Source organism: Oryza glaberrima, chromosome 3 (genome assembly GCF_000147395.1).
Source record: "Oryza glaberrima chromosome 3, OglaRS2, whole genome shotgun sequence".
In the NCBI taxonomy this organism is placed as follows: domain Eukaryota; kingdom Viridiplantae; phylum Streptophyta; class Magnoliopsida; order Poales; family Poaceae; genus Oryza; species Oryza glaberrima.
Genome location: NC_068328.1, coordinates 31,870,084 through 31,887,203, shown reverse-complemented (window position 1 = coordinate 31,887,203; position 17,120 = coordinate 31,870,084). Strand labels below are relative to the sequence as shown.

At 40.1% G+C, this 17,120-nt stretch overlaps 3 protein-coding genes across 7 annotated transcripts; 2 read left to right on the top strand and 1 right to left on the bottom strand.

The window, feature by feature from the left end:
• The first annotated feature begins 878 nt into the window (after nt 1-878).
• Nucleotides 879-6,037, top strand: LOC127765458 (WPP domain-associated protein-like). 4 transcript variants are annotated; one of them, XM_052290370.1, is made up of 6 exons: nt 879-1,249; nt 1,760-3,702; nt 3,996-4,122; nt 4,535-4,636; nt 4,794-4,887; nt 5,896-6,037. In XM_052290370.1, the coding sequence occupies exons 1-5, from the start codon at nt 1,229-1,231 to the stop codon at nt 4,872-4,874; spliced, it is 2,274 nt and encodes a 757-aa protein (XP_052146330.1). In that variant the 5' UTR covers nt 879-1,228; the 3' UTR covers nt 4,875-4,887; nt 5,896-6,037. The 4 variants fall into 4 exon arrangements, with proteins under 4 accessions (XP_052146330.1, XP_052146329.1, XP_052146328.1 ...); XM_052290369.1 differs by lacking the exon at nt 5,896-6,037 and adding an exon at nt 5,126-5,665; XM_052290368.1 differs by lacking the exon at nt 5,896-6,037 and adding an exon at nt 5,096-5,665.
• LOC127765459 (uncharacterized) lies at nt 5,908-11,480 on the bottom strand. The gene is made up of 12 exons (XM_052290371.1): nt 11,298-11,480; nt 10,749-10,843; nt 10,567-10,649; nt 9,827-9,902; nt 9,649-9,716; nt 9,200-9,284; nt 8,204-8,319; nt 8,009-8,092; nt 7,048-7,194; nt 6,635-6,746; nt 6,445-6,564; nt 5,908-6,255 (listed from the first exon to the last, which is right to left on the bottom strand). The coding sequence occupies exons 2-12, from the start codon at nt 10,834-10,836 to the stop codon at nt 6,182-6,184; spliced, it is 1,053 nt and encodes a 350-aa protein (XP_052146331.1). The 5' UTR covers nt 10,837-10,843; nt 11,298-11,480; the 3' UTR covers nt 5,908-6,181.
• A 225-nt stretch (nt 11,481-11,705) lies between these two features.
• On the top strand, nt 11,706-15,368 carry LOC127765460 (protein ARV 2-like). 2 transcript variants are annotated; one of them, XM_052290372.1, is made up of 11 exons: nt 11,706-11,848; nt 12,023-12,174; nt 12,272-12,319; nt 12,461-12,550; nt 13,037-13,082; nt 13,170-13,252; nt 13,338-13,432; nt 13,642-13,708; nt 13,793-13,868; nt 14,588-15,209; nt 15,262-15,368. In XM_052290372.1, exons 2-10 carry the CDS (start codon nt 12,061-12,063, stop codon nt 14,683-14,685), a joined length of 717 nt encoding a protein of 238 aa, XP_052146332.1. In that variant the 5' UTR covers nt 11,706-11,848; nt 12,023-12,060; the 3' UTR covers nt 14,686-15,209; nt 15,262-15,368. The 2 variants fall into 2 exon arrangements, with proteins under 2 accessions (XP_052146332.1, XP_052146333.1); XM_052290373.1 differs by having other exon boundaries at nt 11,710-11,848; nt 12,020-12,174.
• Nucleotides 15,369-17,120: the final 1,752 nt, after the last annotated feature.

The window sequence follows — 17,120 nt, the reverse complement described above, 5'->3', positions numbered from 1 at the left end:
CTCCTGATACAAAATATACAAACTCTGAACTACCCTTGCGATTTTATGACACCCACATGCTGTCTTGTATCTAGTAGATTACATGAGCTGTTTTTCTGTTTAATCACCTAACGCCACCACAAACGTTAACGTGCCTCAGCACAATCCCAACAAGATCTGAAATCTGACGCTATACAGCACTAAGGTCTCTTTTCAAGTGAATGGAATTTACAGAGATTTCACGGAAATTGATCCAAAACCTGTTAAATTCTTGTATTCCAAAGGAGCCGTAAAAAAAACTAAAAGAACAGTGTTACGCAAAACTAGAAAGCATGGTAAATAATTCTTTTGATCATTTATATATATATTTATATCATAAATGACTATCATAGTACTCCTATAAAAAGTAAATCTAAAACTGGATGTGACATATTTTAATACTATAAATTTAGACAAATGTACGTCCAGATTTGTTTATAATACGTCACATTTATTACTATGTTAGTTTTTTAGGGAGGGATGGAGTACCATGTAAGATTTTTCATCACAAATTATGTACAAGAGCCAAACTGAATTTAAAAATTTATGTAAAATTTCCGTACCCTCTCTCTTTTCTCCGTGAGAATTTGGAAGTTGAAAACGCTAATTTAATGGTCATGCTCTGATGCTCTCGCAGTGGCCTACGTATTGTCAGTCATTGTCAGTTTGCCACCATTCCTCTTTGGCCTTTGGCACAGGTGGGGCCCACAACCTGCGGTGGGCCCCACCACCCCGCCGACGTCAACCCGATTAATCCAACCGCGGCCACGTCAGCAGGCCGTGACCATCCATCCCCTAACCACCCCCACATACTACCACCCGCGTCGCGTCTCCATTTGCTTTCGCCTAGTACTAATCACTCTCGAAATCGCAATTACTACCACCGTAATAATCTCGCCGTCACCCTCCGCGGCGGCGTGCGCTGCTCCGATTCACTCCCTTCCATCCATCCCCGGTCGCTGTCGTCTCCGCCCAGGCCAGCACTGACTTGTCCGTTTTATCCGCCTCCGCTTCTCTTCCACTGACCCCTTCTTGGCCTTTTTGGGTGTCTCTCATCCATGAGAGTGATTAGTTGGAGGTTACCAGCTGTAAGTACACCAACAAGCCCTAATAATAGCGAGGCTCGTCAGTTGGGAGGAGGGAGTGGCGGGAAGGAGGAGGGGAAGTTGCTGAGCCAGCGTTGTGGCGGCGGCCGGAGTCGTCGCACGCCATGGAGGCCGTCCAGCCGCCGGTAAGCGATCCGGCCCGATTCCGTCTCTCTCTTCTCCTCTCCTGTGAGTGCTGTGATGTGATCGCGGCTGATACGTGCGCCTCGTGCTTATTTATTTATTTTTAATTTTTGTTGTTGTTCTTATGCTTGATCATGAGGATGGGAACTGGGTTCGTCGGCTTGCCTTTTTATGGGTTGGGTTTTTTTTTCGGGGTTAAATTCTCTGCAGTGACTTCGTAGTTCGTACTGTTGTATCATCCCGCTATATCGAGATTTCTTTAGAAATATTCCGGGTTTCGCCTGTGTGCTTTCTGACGTGTTCGATGATCAGTTATTTGCTAGCTCTTCACAATTCAGTACTCATGTGAGATCGCAGTATATTTATATTCATTTAATTCAATTTCAAAAGAAGTTGACCCGCATCATTCCGATGCTCAAGGTTTCAATTCTGTCATCTTTTATCTACTTTAATCTCAAGATTGAATTCGGTATCTGCTTGCATGATCAAACTGAGTGTGAAAATGGGTGCAGGTGTTGAGTGACAGATTGAACCCGTTGATCCACCACAGATCAGCTTTTCCAGCCGGTGTTGTGCAGCCTCAAGATCATGGTGACAGCGTTCCGGGCTTGTGCAGTGGATCTTTTATTGACACCAGGGGCAGGCTTAGCAGTGGATCAATGACATCTGAAGATTCACCGGCACTGACGCCGAGATGGTTGTCCATCAAGTCCAACTCCAGCTCTGACAACTGCTTTGAAGGATCGAAAAGAGCGGTATCGTGGTCAGACCGGCATGTTTTCAATCCAAATGGGCAGGTCAACTATGCAGAATTCATGGATTTGATGAAACAGGAGCTTGATACCCAGCTTGATAGGCTCAAGGGGGATGTAACTGGGCTGGAAAACTTTGCGTTGCCGGATAATGGGTATATAATTGGTACACACCTGGGCATGTCTCTTGATGTGATGCTGATTGAGATTGATGAGAGGTTCAATGCCTTGAAGTTACTGCTGGCCACAGTGTTTCGGAAGGCTAGGGAGATGGACAGCTCGTCGGTGTCTGATCTGCAGTGGGAGCATGAGTTGCAATTGGAGGTCATCAACATTACAATAGGAGAATTCATCAGTGGCTTGCAAGAGGAGATGGAGAGGAAGCTGTATGAGCAAATTTCTATGACAAACTCCATGAGTAAAAATTGGCAGGATGCCATAGCTCAATTTGCCAGCATGCGCGATGATCTGGGTGCTCTTTCTAAGCTATTGTTGCCCTCACTACAAGAATCACATATTTCTCACAGCAAGCATGAAACTTCAAGCAACAGGAGCAATAGGTGGAAGTACAACATCTTTGGAAAGAAAAACAAGGAGGATCATTCATCTCGCGCGGAGGAAAATAAGAGTTTCAGGAAACAGAAGTCCATGGTTGTCTCGGAAAAATCTGACTTCCGTCACCTGAACGGTATGAGTAAAGAGGAGATCATAACTTATTTTAAGTCCGAAATGAGCAAATTGAAGAGGATGCATGAATTGGATTTGCAGGAGAAGACCAAGGAGCTCTTCAAATTCAAACGGGAGAAGGGATTGCTTACTCTCAAGAATGATGTGGAATTTGAACCGTTAAGAAAGAAATTTCCACAGATTATTTCTAGAATGGACCAAATCATTTCGAAGAACATAAAGATGCCTTCACTTTGCATGACTAATGATGGACTGGATGAAAGATGCATATCAGCAAAAAGAATCGATTCTTTATATTACGAAAATCAGCATCTTAGAGGTTTGCTTGCAGATAATATGAAGGATGTCAAGGAATTATCATCTCAGCTATCTGAAGCCAGTAAAGAAATGTCTATTCAGTTGTCATCAGAAGACGATCTCCTGAGACAAATTGCCAAAATTAAAGAAGAATATGAGGATCTCCAAATCGAAGCCGGTGTTAGGGATGGAGTGTATCAAACTGTTACAAGAAAGTTGCTTGATGATTCTATGAACAGCATGCATGATGCTGCAACGAATTTTAGTACAGAACTGTCTTCTCTTGAAGCTATGATATCTGAAAAGGAGAAGGCTTTGTGTTTGTCAAATGAAGAAAACCGAATGTTGAAAGAAAAAATAGCAGAGTTAGAGCAATGTTTGATCCAAGATAAACAGGAAGATCCAGAAGTCATCAAGCAAGAGAGTACAGAGATCATTTTGCGTGATATAGAGGTGGCGCCTCACATATCACCAAGAAGATCACATGAGACTCCCAAGCAAGATATGCAATATGATGAACTTGTCAAACTTAACTCAAGTTTAGAAATTGCTTCAGCTGCATTGAAGGAAGTTGAAAATAAAAATATCGATTATAATGGTATTTTCACCAAAAATGAGCAAGAAAAGCAACTGGAGTGCATTTTAATATCTATTATGAAGTTGTCAAAGGAATTTGTGGAGATCGAGCAAAAATTATCAGTAGAAAGAAGTGCAAGCAGGTTTGTCTATCTTCCTTTCCACTTGTTTTTTCTGTAATTGCATCGACTTACTACTTGAAAAATATAAATCCAATTTGGCATACCAAATATCATCTACAGCATATCAAACACAAGGTTTTGTTAGTATCTTTAATACATCATATATGATTGATTTAGAAGTGTATATGTTGTCGCTTGTTGCTTGTGAAAACTGCAGCCTGGCTCTTACCAAAACCTGACCTGCAACTTCTGCTGTCCTTTTTTTTTTAAGAATATGCTCCATTATAACTCGATGCGATTATTGTTGCTTTCAGGTCAGAGGATTTGAGTGATCATTGCAACCACATGGTCAGACAAGCCGTTGTACTAACAAAAATAGGCCTTTGGTACAAACAAATGCTAGAAACAAGGCGTTCTGAGCTCCAGAAGGCTGAAGCCAAGGTAATTCTTTGTTTTTGCCTGTCCAATTTCCCTTTGGAAATTACACCAAATTTAAAGCACAAATCAAGGGTATATTCTAACTCCCCTTTGAGAACTTGAAGATTTGTGGAAATACCATTAAAGGGGCTTCCTCTAGTGAGTTTCTTCTTGACAAACTGATACATAAATACAGCCCATAGGCTTATTTAGTACTAGTAAGGACTAACGACAAACACCTCATATCCTATCATGATCCAACAACTCCTAATCTCAACTTAAGTCGCACCTCAGTTTTTCCTTTTTTGGGCGTAAACCTCAGACTGTTCTTCACACGGAATACTTCATTGATTAATTAAGCTTTGTTTGACTACAACTGTGATATATCGCTATAAATTCAAAGAGACAACGTTGAAATATTTCCGATGTGATTCAGGTTGTCATTTTGGGCGACAAGGTTAATTCACATTTAAACCTTCTTCAGAAGATATATGTAACTCTTGATCGCTACTCCCCTACATTACAGCAATATCCTGGGGTAAGTGTTTTATATCCTGATATAAATGCTGCTTAGAGCATTCGATCTCCAGTACTCTTAGTTTGCAAAGAGTTTGCATGCTTGGATTGATGTATCCTGCAATGACCAGTTTAATAGTGGCAACAACTGAGTAATAATATGAGTGCTCTGTATGCAGTTGCTAGATGCTTTCTTGAAGACATGCAAGCTTGTTGCAGGTTTGAGAAGTAATCAGAACAAAGATGATACGACAGCATAAAAAGGGCAACTAGGTGAGACAACAAGAAATATGTTTTTAATTAGTAGTTTGAGTTTCTCAACTGTGAACTGCAGCCTTTGATTAATAGCATTTCTTTAAAAGAAATCTTTGCACCACCTGTCATCCTTGCAATCATCATCGACTTCAAATTTCCAATATGATTTTCCGTGTAGGTTTATATTCATATTATAGTTATGTATGAATTGTGGTGAATTTTCCAGTGTTGGGTATTGAATGATGAATACAAGTAGTGCAGGCATGCTCAAGAGTAGACTCATGAGGACCTACTGCCAGGAGGGTACAACTGACACACTGATATCCTGGCTCATCCGCTCATGTGCATAACCAATTAGCCATGTGAAGCTCCAGTTGTAGATCAAGTGGAGGATTCTCAGACTGAATTATCGATATCATAGGATGTTGATTGTTGATGCGTATTTCGAACCAGCTGAAGTAGCACTCACCTTCTGATCTGCAGCTATATATATACACGTTCAGAAAATAGCTCCATGTAGTGTTTGTAGGTCATGCAGTTATACGTACAGGCCAGAAACTCAGAACGACATTCTGTAGAGAATAATTATCAGCCAGTGGCCTGGTAATGTACAGATTACACTGTTCAGGTCTTTGGGTAGACGGGATAGGCGCATCTTTGTTTAGCCAGATACACGTTTTGTAATCATCCACTATGTAACTGTTTTCATCTTTCAAAACTCATTGCCAACTAACTGTATAGCTAGATTACCTGTATAACGAGAAACTTTGGTCCATGTTGGATGTTGCAAGTTTTAGTTGCATGTCGTGCTTGTGTATTTTTGTTTGCCCAACAAGGTTTATAAACTCAGGAGTTCAAGGTTGTAACGTAACATTCTGAAATATCATTAACCTAATTCTATAAACCGGAATTAAAAATATACTTGACTAACAATTTGTCTACGAAACAAACGTTCAGTTGGTCCGTGATGCAAAAGTATCAAAGTTTTATATGTTGATTTTTTTTCTGCTTTTTTGGAATTATCAGGCTATACTGGGATTTGTTTCTCCATGATCACACGACGTTGGCGCCTCCGATTTGTGGGAATCATTGATTACAAAACTGTTATGAGTCCGTGCCAGTCTAACATGAGTGATTAATGACAAAGCTAACAACATAAGTATTTTAAGCAATCGAGCCATAGAGCATATCAAAACATGAAAACCCACTGGGGTTGACCGTATCTGAGACGATATGCTCTGACTGATTTGTATGACCAGTGACAACACACAGGGTTGTCACAGTTTGCCTCCACTTATCATGTGATGCGCAATTACCGTAGTACGCTTCTGGTCTTTGATTTTGTGACAGACTCAATAAGCCGGTACATCCATCGGTCAAGCATTCCTGTATCGTAGGATGACAGAATTGGTATCAGTTTTAGAGTGAAATTGTTATTATTACTCCCTTTTTTTAAAAAAAATAACACTCTAAAATCATGCATATGAGATTACCAATGAACTATTGCTACTGACGCCAATCCCTAACACCAACATGCTTTTAAAACACACATTCTTGTAGGCTGTGGAGGCATACCTGTCATTGCAAAGGTACCGCCAAGAACTGCACATAGTCGGGTGAGGAAATGCAGGAAGTTCCTTCTTTCTTCTTTGATTGTGACTGTAATTGGTGAGAGATCATACAAGAAGTACACAGCTGCAGAAGGAAAACATATTAGTCCTGGAAACAGATGAATATACCATGCTTGTAGTGAAGGGAGAGTTACCTGGCCACGCGGACCTATCAGTAGCGCGTTTAGGAACAAAATACTCGGTGACAGAAAACTGATTTGTTGGCAACACCTGCTTCGAGAGGTATCTGTACTCGGTTGGAACAATCTGCATATCAATTACAACAGATGAGGACACTTCTTCTCAAACAAATAATGTGATGGATTTCCATCTGATCTGATGGTGAAACAGCTCCAAAGAATGATTTACATAGGTTTGTAGCAAAAGGACAAAAAAGTTGGAGGGATGGAGTTCTTTTCCACAAGGCTCCATAGATGATTTTGAATTATGCATATATGTGAACTTCTATATTCATGATTACATCCTCTTTCGCAAGCCTTGTCCATGTTGGAACTTGCAAATTGCTGTCTGGACATGAACTACTAAATGAATGACTACTCAAACTCACCTTGATATAGTATTTGAAGGTCCCACTTGTATCATGGAGTATCCTTGTAGTCTCATCCAGTGGATTATGAATTCCAGGATATTTTGGACCAAAGGATAGGTCATGGATGATATGACTGACGTTCACATGGCTTGACCCATCAAAAATCTACATACAACAGATGAAAATGAAAATTTACATAGAGAGAGTAATAACAATACAGATAAAAGCATAAAACACTTATTTATAGGTAGCACAAAAAGAGGCTGAAATCACTGAGGCCTTTATGTGCTAGTTAGGCGGCATACCAGAGTGTAGTACACCATAAGACGGGGCTAGCAAGCCACCTATGCGGCATAATAAATCAATTAGGCGCCTTAGGCAGTAGTGCACCGCCTAGCTACCTAGGTGGTTGCTTTTTAATGCATATTTTTCATAAAAATCGAAGAGACATAAGCACATCCAATGTAAAGAAAATATTGTGGTTCATATAAGCTGACAATTATATAATGTGATGGCCAAAAGAAGATACTTCCCACGTCCTTTTTTTTGTTCCAATCCCAGCTTGATCTGGTGTGCACCAAACTGGTGAGTATTGAGTTGTTTACTGGCTAACTTATTATTATTATTATCATTAGGTTGTGTTATTTTCCTTCTCTCGTAATCACTAGCATCTGTTTACCATTAAAACATTATCCTAATTGTGGACAGTTTTAGGAAGCCTTGTACAAGATGCACAAAGCACTTGTCCAATATGGCATTACCAGGAAGTAGGAGCTGGCTGGTTTCAATAGTTTCTGAAGGGATTTTTAGTTGAATAATTTTAAACCCTTGTGAACATGATCTGTCATAAACTGAAAACCTAGAAGCTTATACAATAATCCTGGCAACTTCATACAAAAAGAAATTAACATATTTCACAGCAAAAAGCATACAGATGGAAGCACAGAAGTAAAAAAATATGCAGTTTTAGATGAATAACCTTCTCAGCAACAAAAATGTTCAAACCATGAACCGAGATATGGAAGTTACCAGCAACCCTCTGCACATCTAGAACACCATAAACCTGTGAAAATTGAAAGCAAAATGTTTTAACAAGTACATGGTATGCCTGATGATAATAGCCTTAATAATACCAGTCCATAAATTAAAGGATACTGGTAGAGGAATATCTTACTCGGCACCCTTCACCATTTTCCATTGCTTGTTTCACACTCTTAACCATTTTTTCTGCATCTTCATTAAAGGTGTGCTCTTGCTTCTTTTGTTCATCTTCATGCTCATGGTCATGATCTGTTAAACCACTAGCTTATTATGTATAGAAAAATAAGCGCCAAGAGATTGTCAACTAAACTGTGTTTTCAAGGGGAAAGTTTCACATTAAGAAGCGATAAGGTAGGGTTTTTTTTTTTTACTTAAGTAGATAATCCCTATAAAATAACTAGATTTGATTGTTTTTTATCTCTACTAAAAGTATTCGAGTTAATGACAGTGATGGTAAGTTCTACATCACCATCCCTCCTCCCACCTTCCCAAATGACAATCCATATGTTACTCGAAACGAGAATTAATTCTTTCCAATGCTAATTTTTCAGCAAAGACAATGTTTGACCATGACAGCAAGCTCAATAGCTAATTATTGGAACCATTTTTTTTGGGTGGCTGGTACATCTTTCCAGAAAGTACCAAAGCAAGCTCGATAGCACATTGTTGCAATCAATTTTCTTTTTTGCTTGAACTTATATACTAAGAAAGGCAAACATTATATTACTAAGAAACACTGTTTCCATGCTTGAACCCATTCCAGGCTACGTACTTAATGGAACATTCTAAATAAAGCATATTTCTCCATCACATCAGACATTTTAACTAAATCAGTATAAAGCATGTTGGCGCATCAAATGGGACATTCTGACTATAACATATTGTCAATAGATTTAGTTAATTTGTTGTCTCAAGGGTTTCCCTAGATCTGTGTCCTTAATATATTACTTAAAGTATTGTTTGGATAATTGGACCACAATTATAACTGCAAACAACTATTACTAGCGAGCTGCAATTTACAGTGAGCAAAAGAAGGAAACAATGTACACACTAGGGACTGAAACAACAAAAATTCATATGGCAGTTCAGTGTACATTAGTTTTATCTTTATGGAAGCAGCAGAGTATACCATGATTGTGAGTCCCATGCTCCTTCTCAACTAGATCATTTAAATACTCCGTACCAATGATATGGCCATACTTATCCAAGCGAAGCTGCATTCAGCAGAAGAGGTAAGGTTAGAAACATTATATGAGTGCCAGATACTGAATTGAGAAAAATACTATGGTACAACTTTTGTTGGGAAAAAATATATTTGTTTTGTAAAAATGAAGAATACTGCTTGCACTAGAGCAAGGCATGCACTGCCAGTCAACGGCTAAAAGAAAATGTTCCCTTCTAGGTGCATGAATACTATGACTGCACCATGGATAGCGAGTATGTGTTATTATCCATAATTAAGGGATTTATTATTACCGCGTCATAAGCAATGAGGATAATTAGTGCAACTACTGAATTTGTCTATTATAGAACATACACTAAGTCACAGAGTAACAAAGTGTTCATGTCAGGTGGTACCTTCCAAATATTTGTATGCAAGTCCACTTCATGCTTGCCAGACATGTCAATTGCATCCACACTCAAGACTAAACAAAAGAGCCAGGGGAAAAAGGTCAAACCATAATCTCCTTGCAAACCAACGTTGAAAAGAAACCTCATATCGAACTGATAAGGATGCATTTAATCAATAACTGACCTTCACATGGTAGAGAGGGAAATGACATATTTATATGAATTGGCAGAGTTTCTCCTCGTTTCAGATCTACAGACATCTGCAGACAGCATCAATTAGATAGTGATGGCTCATGTCATGATTTCTTAGTAAGATACTCCCTCCATCCACAAAAGTTATACCTATTACTTTTGTCACTAAGACCAAGGAGAAATTAAATCATCTTAGATGTTACAAAATCAAGGAGTAAATGCAAGCATGCAACCAATGAGTATTTAGATGACTCTTTGGGTTCTAATCAAACATTTAATTTATCTCTTGATTCAAGTCTTGAATGCATATAAAGACTACAAATAGGAACAACTTATTTGGAAAAACTCAAATGTGAAATATGTCTAACTTTTGTGGATGGAGGGAGTATATGAGAGGCCCATGAAATTGGCATTGGTAAGGACCGAAGCAAGGAATGAAAAATCATCATATCCAAATAGCAATCAGTAGATATTTAAAACAATTAGAATAATGTAATTCAATGAAAATCATGGTTAAGTTCTCCAAGATACCCTTCTGTCATCATACAGATTCTCTGGTCAATTTTGTTAAATAGACCAAAACAGGATAGCTATCACCTACATACATATTCCCATTACTAATGAAATATCATTAAAAGCTGTTATTGAGTGGCAAAATAACCAACTTATATGCAAAATTACAGTAAAGTTGCACATGCTAGACATAGAAGAAAAGGAAACAACCAACCATACCTGATGAACAGTATAGGTGGTAAGATAAAATTTGAGCTCGTGCGCAAATAACGTAACCATTATAATTAGTCCGAAAATCGTGACTGCAAACATATCCATAGTTGCACAAATCAACCAAACATCTCCAAATGAAACATCAGTACCCACAGGACAAAATCATGAAGAAATAGGATCTCCCATACCGATAGCACCAGAGTAAGTCTTCTTTAGTAAGTGGTCTTCCGCATGGGGGAAGGCATTGAAATTTTTCAGAGACGGTATCCTCCCCATTTTTCAGCTGCACAAACCATATCAGCATTGTCATACAGGAATAACGCACTGTCCTAACGTTGCACGAAACCAAGTAGAAACTCTCTAACATTTCACTCGAATTCTTCGATAACAAACCCTTCATAAGATATAACAGTAACGATCTTCAACTATCTCTCCATGAACATAATGCTACATTTTTCACATAAATCCCTTAACGTCTCTGAATGATTGTAACAGTATATCATCCATCGGATTACCAGATCCATCCAAATCCCCAGAATTTTCCCAGAGCCCACACGGATAAGACAGCCTCCGCTCTCGCAAAAACAAAAACCGGACAACGAGCTACTCGATATCCCTCAACCGCAACGGCAACACCAACACCAGCACCGATCCCCCAGAATTCGAACCCGGAGGACCAGATCGGACGACGAAAGGGAGCTCGCGGACGAGACGGAGCTCGGGATTCGCTCGCTCACCTGGGGGGGCAGGAAAAGGAACGGGGCCGGAGCTCGATTCCCACGGGCGGCGGAGCTGAGATCTCACGGCGGCCTCGCCGCCTCAGGGCACCACGCCGAGACCGGCGGCGATGGCGGAGGCGGAGGCAGGAAAAGTCTCGTGTCGTCGCGGTCGGAGCCGAAGCCGATGAGGAGGAAACCGGAAACCCAACAACCCGAGAAGCCAAAATACCTCTCCCTGCTCCCCACGCGTCCGCCATGGGTGAATCTCCACCGTCCATCTTTGATCGGACGGTCAGAAACCATTCCCAGCTGACGATGGGCTTTTTTCTTCGGCCCATTGGGCTTGCAATTGGGCCCATTTGTTTGTATGTGGCTAAAGCCCACCAGAAGAGAGCTGTGTCCTCGTCTCGTCTCGTCTCGTCGCCGGCGAAGCTCACCGACGAGGCGACGCCACCCCAGCCGCCGCCGCAGCCGCAGCCCGGCGACCGGCGGCGCCGCCCCCGGCTCCCTGACCCTGTCGGCGGCCGCACGGGGGTAAGGCGGTTCCCCTGTCGGGGCTCTCGCCGCAGGTACGCGACGTTGCCTCTTCTTGTTCGTTTCCCCCCGTGCTCCGGCGATCTTTTCGCCGTTCCAGATCCGCCTCCGCTCCAGTGCTTTGACCTGGCGTTGCGCGGGTTAACTTTTTGCTATCTTGATTAAGCTATTTTGGGTGGTCATCTGCCTGTCCCCCGATTGAACAGCAGGGATCGATTCCTTGTTGGGGTTGGGCATTTCGGCTTTGATGGGAGACGCCAAGGAAGGAGAAGAGGAGCTGCCGCGCTGCGTCGGCTGTGGCCGGCGTGTGAAGACGCTCTACATGCAGTACTCCCCGGGCAACATCCGTTTGATGAAATGCGTAAGAGAGGGACTAGTGTTGTTGATAGGGCATGTGTAAATCCTTTTTGTCATGTGCGTGTAATCTGTTTAAGTTTGGATGCCCTGTTCTTGTGCAGGATACCTGCAAGGCTGTTGCTGATCCCTACATCGAGTGCGAGTTCACGGTGCGTTAATCTAGCAGTGATGATATCGAATTTCTCGCCATACTTGTGTGATCCGATTGTTTGCATCACATATGCAGTTTATTTACTGCTGAACTGATGCATTGAGTTGAGCATTTAACTATTCTTTCTTTTTTTTCGTAGATAATCTTGATTGATCTGATTCTACACAAGACAAGAGCATATCGTCATCTTCTATTTAATAAGTTGAGGATTTATTCATCACTTGACAAGGTGGGAATCATATGGTATTCAAACTCGTTCACATGCTACTTTTAGTTAAAATGAAAAAGGAGGTGGGCTCAGCTCTTTTGATGTTTACTTCCGTTTTCTTCAACAATGCTTCTTCCTAGTTTTACCTGTACTCTGTCCTGTCTGTCTGTCATGCTGCTCAAGAATTATTAGCTTCATCTGTCTTAGATCTGCTTGTTAGTTAGTATATTCTTGGTGTCTATGTTCTGTATTACATGATATCTTTAGCCATTTATGCCTTGTCAGTCCATCTGACAATAGTTTAAAATAGCCAATCCCATGGAATACACAGTTTTCTATTCATTCAAGTTATAACTGCATAGTTTGGTAACGTTTTTGTAATAACTTTCTGTCACCTTATGGTAGTTCCATTAGCCGTTATTCCCTGATATTTTGAATTTGTTTAATGGGGTATGTCAAGACTCAAGAGTTACATTTTCCTATGTTCCTGATTTTTGTTCTTTTCAGGGAGTACTGGTGTTGTCCATTCTGACGCATCTTGTTCTTGATGCATGTATCCATTCTATTTATAAATGTTCATCTTCAATTTTGGTTTTTTTTTATGTATATATTCAACTTAAGCACCCCTTAACTATGTAAGTCAGAATATCTTTTTCAAGAGGCAACATAGCTGATGGGGATTCTTCCATAAACATATTCTCAGTGATTCTCAATTGCAGCAAGGTAATTAAAGTTGACTGCATTGAGAAGTTCTATGTTTCTGCTGCTCATTACCTTAGTAATGTATCCGGTGTCTATTATTCTTCAGGTTCTGGGCGATGCATTGTTAGGGAACATCGTATTTATGACCATGTTATTCCTGGAAGTGCAATTTATCCTAAAACTATCTTTTGATATTAGAAGGTACATTGAATACCTGTGATGTGGAAATTTCAATTACATTTGTTGGTAGTTCATTACGCGCAAATGAATTGGTGTATTCTCAATTGGAATTATGCAACCAGTAGGGATTCTGTAATAGTACACTTCTGTTGTAGAAGATGAAACCATATCAGAATTTCACATTAAATGTGTCATGGGTTAACAGTTGCGCTTACTTTGTCATTTCTCAGGTATAGGGAGGTTCTGTTAGCCGTCATCATTTCAAGCTACTTCAAGTTATTTCTCATGGCAATGATGGTATAGAAGATTTTTGTGATGATTTATTTCTAAGTTTTATTTGACTTTTTTATTTCCTTTCACATTCATCATCAAATTTTGCAGGTTTGGGAGTTTCCGTCATCTGTTATATTCTTTGTTGAAATTTCTGTTCTCTCTTCAAATACTGTAGCACTGAGAGGTAAGTGCACATTTTCTTTCCTCGGATAATTCTCGTCTTTGTTTATGACAATTTAAACTGTTGTATGAATGTTGTTTAGCTGTTCCTTTTTCTTGTGCTCCCACTCTAGTAACATTCATGTTCCCTCCATTGGGTATATAGAACTTATGCAGCATCCCTGGTCATTGAATGTAGCTGTGTTGAAAAGCATGTAGAAAAGCTGGAAATCGTAGATTTTAGTGTCATTACTTTATGTATGTTGTGTGAACTGGCACTGAATTACAGAATCCTAGTAACTCTGCAGTCCTTCCACAAGCACTACTATACAATACTAGGGTGAAAAGGGCATCTCTGTTGTCACAATCTCCAGTGATTGGATCATATTGATTACCAAACATCTGCATCAAATAATTGAGGTTTTGCACATCCCACCGTATCACACATAATTGATTGATAGATGCCTCAGCTTTATTGTTTCCATCTTCTAGATTTTTCTTTGAAATAAGCTGCAAGTCCAATACAGAATCAATAGTATAGTGCGTATATCACTCCGATACTTCATATTTGAATGCTGGATAGATAACCTAAATACAAACAGGTTCATCGTTCTGAAGCATTAATATATCGATGCACCCTTCTCTTTCTAGAAAAAAGTACTGACAGGGATGTTCTTTGATGAATAGGAACCTAATACATAGCTCATACTATTGATGATCACAATGTTCCTGTTTCTTTTGCAGTTGTGACGGAGTTTTCAAAGGCCCATTGCTTCGGAGTCTGCTTTGGAGCGCACGCAGCAAGATACCTGACTGAGCGATGGCTTCTCGGGGCGCCATGAACCCAACCGCCGTGCTTCCTGCATCCATCAAGCTCCCTGTAGCTCGTGGTGCCCCCCAAATTCATCAGGATTCAGGACCACCCGCCATGCTTCTTGCGTCCATCAAGCCCCGTGTAGGTAGCTGTACTCCCCAGTTTATGCAGCATCTAGGCATACTGTGCCGCTTTGATGAGCTTGCTCTGATGAAACCAAATGTGATCATTTGCAATGCACTCACTGACTATGATACACACTGTTCCTGTGAGTTGCAACTGGAGTGTCTCTTAGGCCTTATGTACGAGATGTTGAGCAATCCTCTCCTAGTTTCCCCATCTAACTGGGGACAGTACATTACTTTATGGCTGGTCTATTTTCTTGTACTTATATGCCCAACGCAGTAGCTGCTGCTGCTCCTGTTCAGCGAAGTACGCAATGAAAGGGCCTGTTCACCTTCTGATGATTGTAACGGTGGCTTCTGAAGAGGTATGTTCCCTTTGTTCCATTTGCAATATAATGATACGAATACATACAACATACAGAATAAGGTTCTGAATATTACTCTTAACAAGTTAGGCTGCAGCAGAGTTTCAGTTCAAGAGTCTGAATATTACTCTTAACAAGTTAGGCAGCAGCAGGGTCTCAGTTCAAGAGTTTTGTTCTTCAGTGCTCTGAACCTTCTTGAATTGAACATGTCCCTCTTTTCCTGTGCTCCTTCCCTTCCTTTTGCTGCTTCGTCACCACCAAATGCGTATCTGCACTAACACCAAACAGCTCCAACAAATATGCAATCTGCTCCTAATCCACAGTTTTGTTAATCACCTGCACTGAGGCGAGAACTATTATAATTCGTTCACCCTGCTCATGATACATACAAGATGATGTATCGAGTAGACAGGGCACAAAGTTTGCTTAAACAAAATTACACTTTTCCCCGGAATTAAAAAAACTCACACTTTTGTACGTAATTTGCGCTAATCTGCTTGTGTAAAGCATCGCATTATCGGTTGGGTTGCGATCATCGCGGCCGGCACCACTGAAATTAACAAGTGGAGTACGTGCGCACTTGTTTAGTGTGAATGTGTGGTAGCTTTGGTCGTGTTTGCTTCAGTCTTCTGTGGAGCCTCCACTTTAAACAAGCTCCTCTCACACCATCATTTTTAGGATTAGGACAAATAGCACACTAATTTTTAGCATAAGGAACACACTATCTATTGCGATGAAAACTAGACCAAGTCAAGAATTAAGACACGAGAAATAGATTTCTTGTTTTTTTTTCCTGAAATCGTTGTACTTTTAGTAATATTTTATTAATGTGTAGTTGGAACAAGAAAGTTCAGAATTTGTGTGCTCGAGGCAAGCGGCCAGCAAACAAGAAGAAATAGATGAAGCATCATCAAGGCTTTCTTTTAGCTGTTTAATATTTGTTGAAATGATCACTGTAGTTAGTAAAAGAAGTTGCAACTAATTAATCTCCGCAACTTTTGACGAATGTTGCAATCATTATGGATTCGGGTGCTACAACTTAATTAGTGAGCTTAAGCACATCAATGCGTTACGTGTTATGTCAGATTTCCTCATCATTACGTTCCCTAAAGCTAACTAACAAAGCTTAAATTCTACAGTAGCAATGAGTAGCTAGCGGCGAATCGTATCAAGAAACAAGGTAAAATAAATAATATAATCTAAAACTTTATGAAAGATACTTGTCAAGACATAATACTCTTATATCCTCCCTTGACCTTCGTGTTGTGTAACTTTCTTATCATCTACTACTATAGCTAGTGCTGTCACCTTTCATCATCTTCCAACAAGAAGTGGAATTATAATATGGAGTTGAGCCTAATCAGTGTGCCTCAACTTTTTTTTTCTTTTTTAAGACGGTGACTACTTATGATCAACGCGGGATTTTGAGTTCTTTGTCTGAAGAATATTTTATCTTTAGACCGTAAATCAAGCAAAATTTAGTGGCCATGGAATGTGGCTCTCTTCAACCGAGTCACCAAATTACATGATCAACGGCTATTAATCTTGTGCACCAAACCTTAGCTTCAAAGAATTCTTCCTTGTGCATGATTGCACTGCAATATATGAAATCTGACCAGAAAATTCCTTGTCCTGTCATGTAGATTTCAGGGCCATCACTGGTTGTACCGGACCTACTCTATTTTAATTTGGGCCATTGCAACATTAAGAAACCAGACTCAAAGCTTCCAAACTGATCCACAATACAATCCCAAATCAATATCGTTATTTCATTTGCAAACCAATAATTTGAATTTTTAATTTTTAATTGGATGGCAAAATAAGCAGCATAAACATTAATATTTTTAGCTTCCTGATTTAAATTTCTATCTCTTGACACCAATGATATACTCCTAGGTAAACAGAGAGGGGAAAGATGTCATAAAATGAATCTGACAACATTAATTAACCATAAATTTAGCTGACGTTGACAT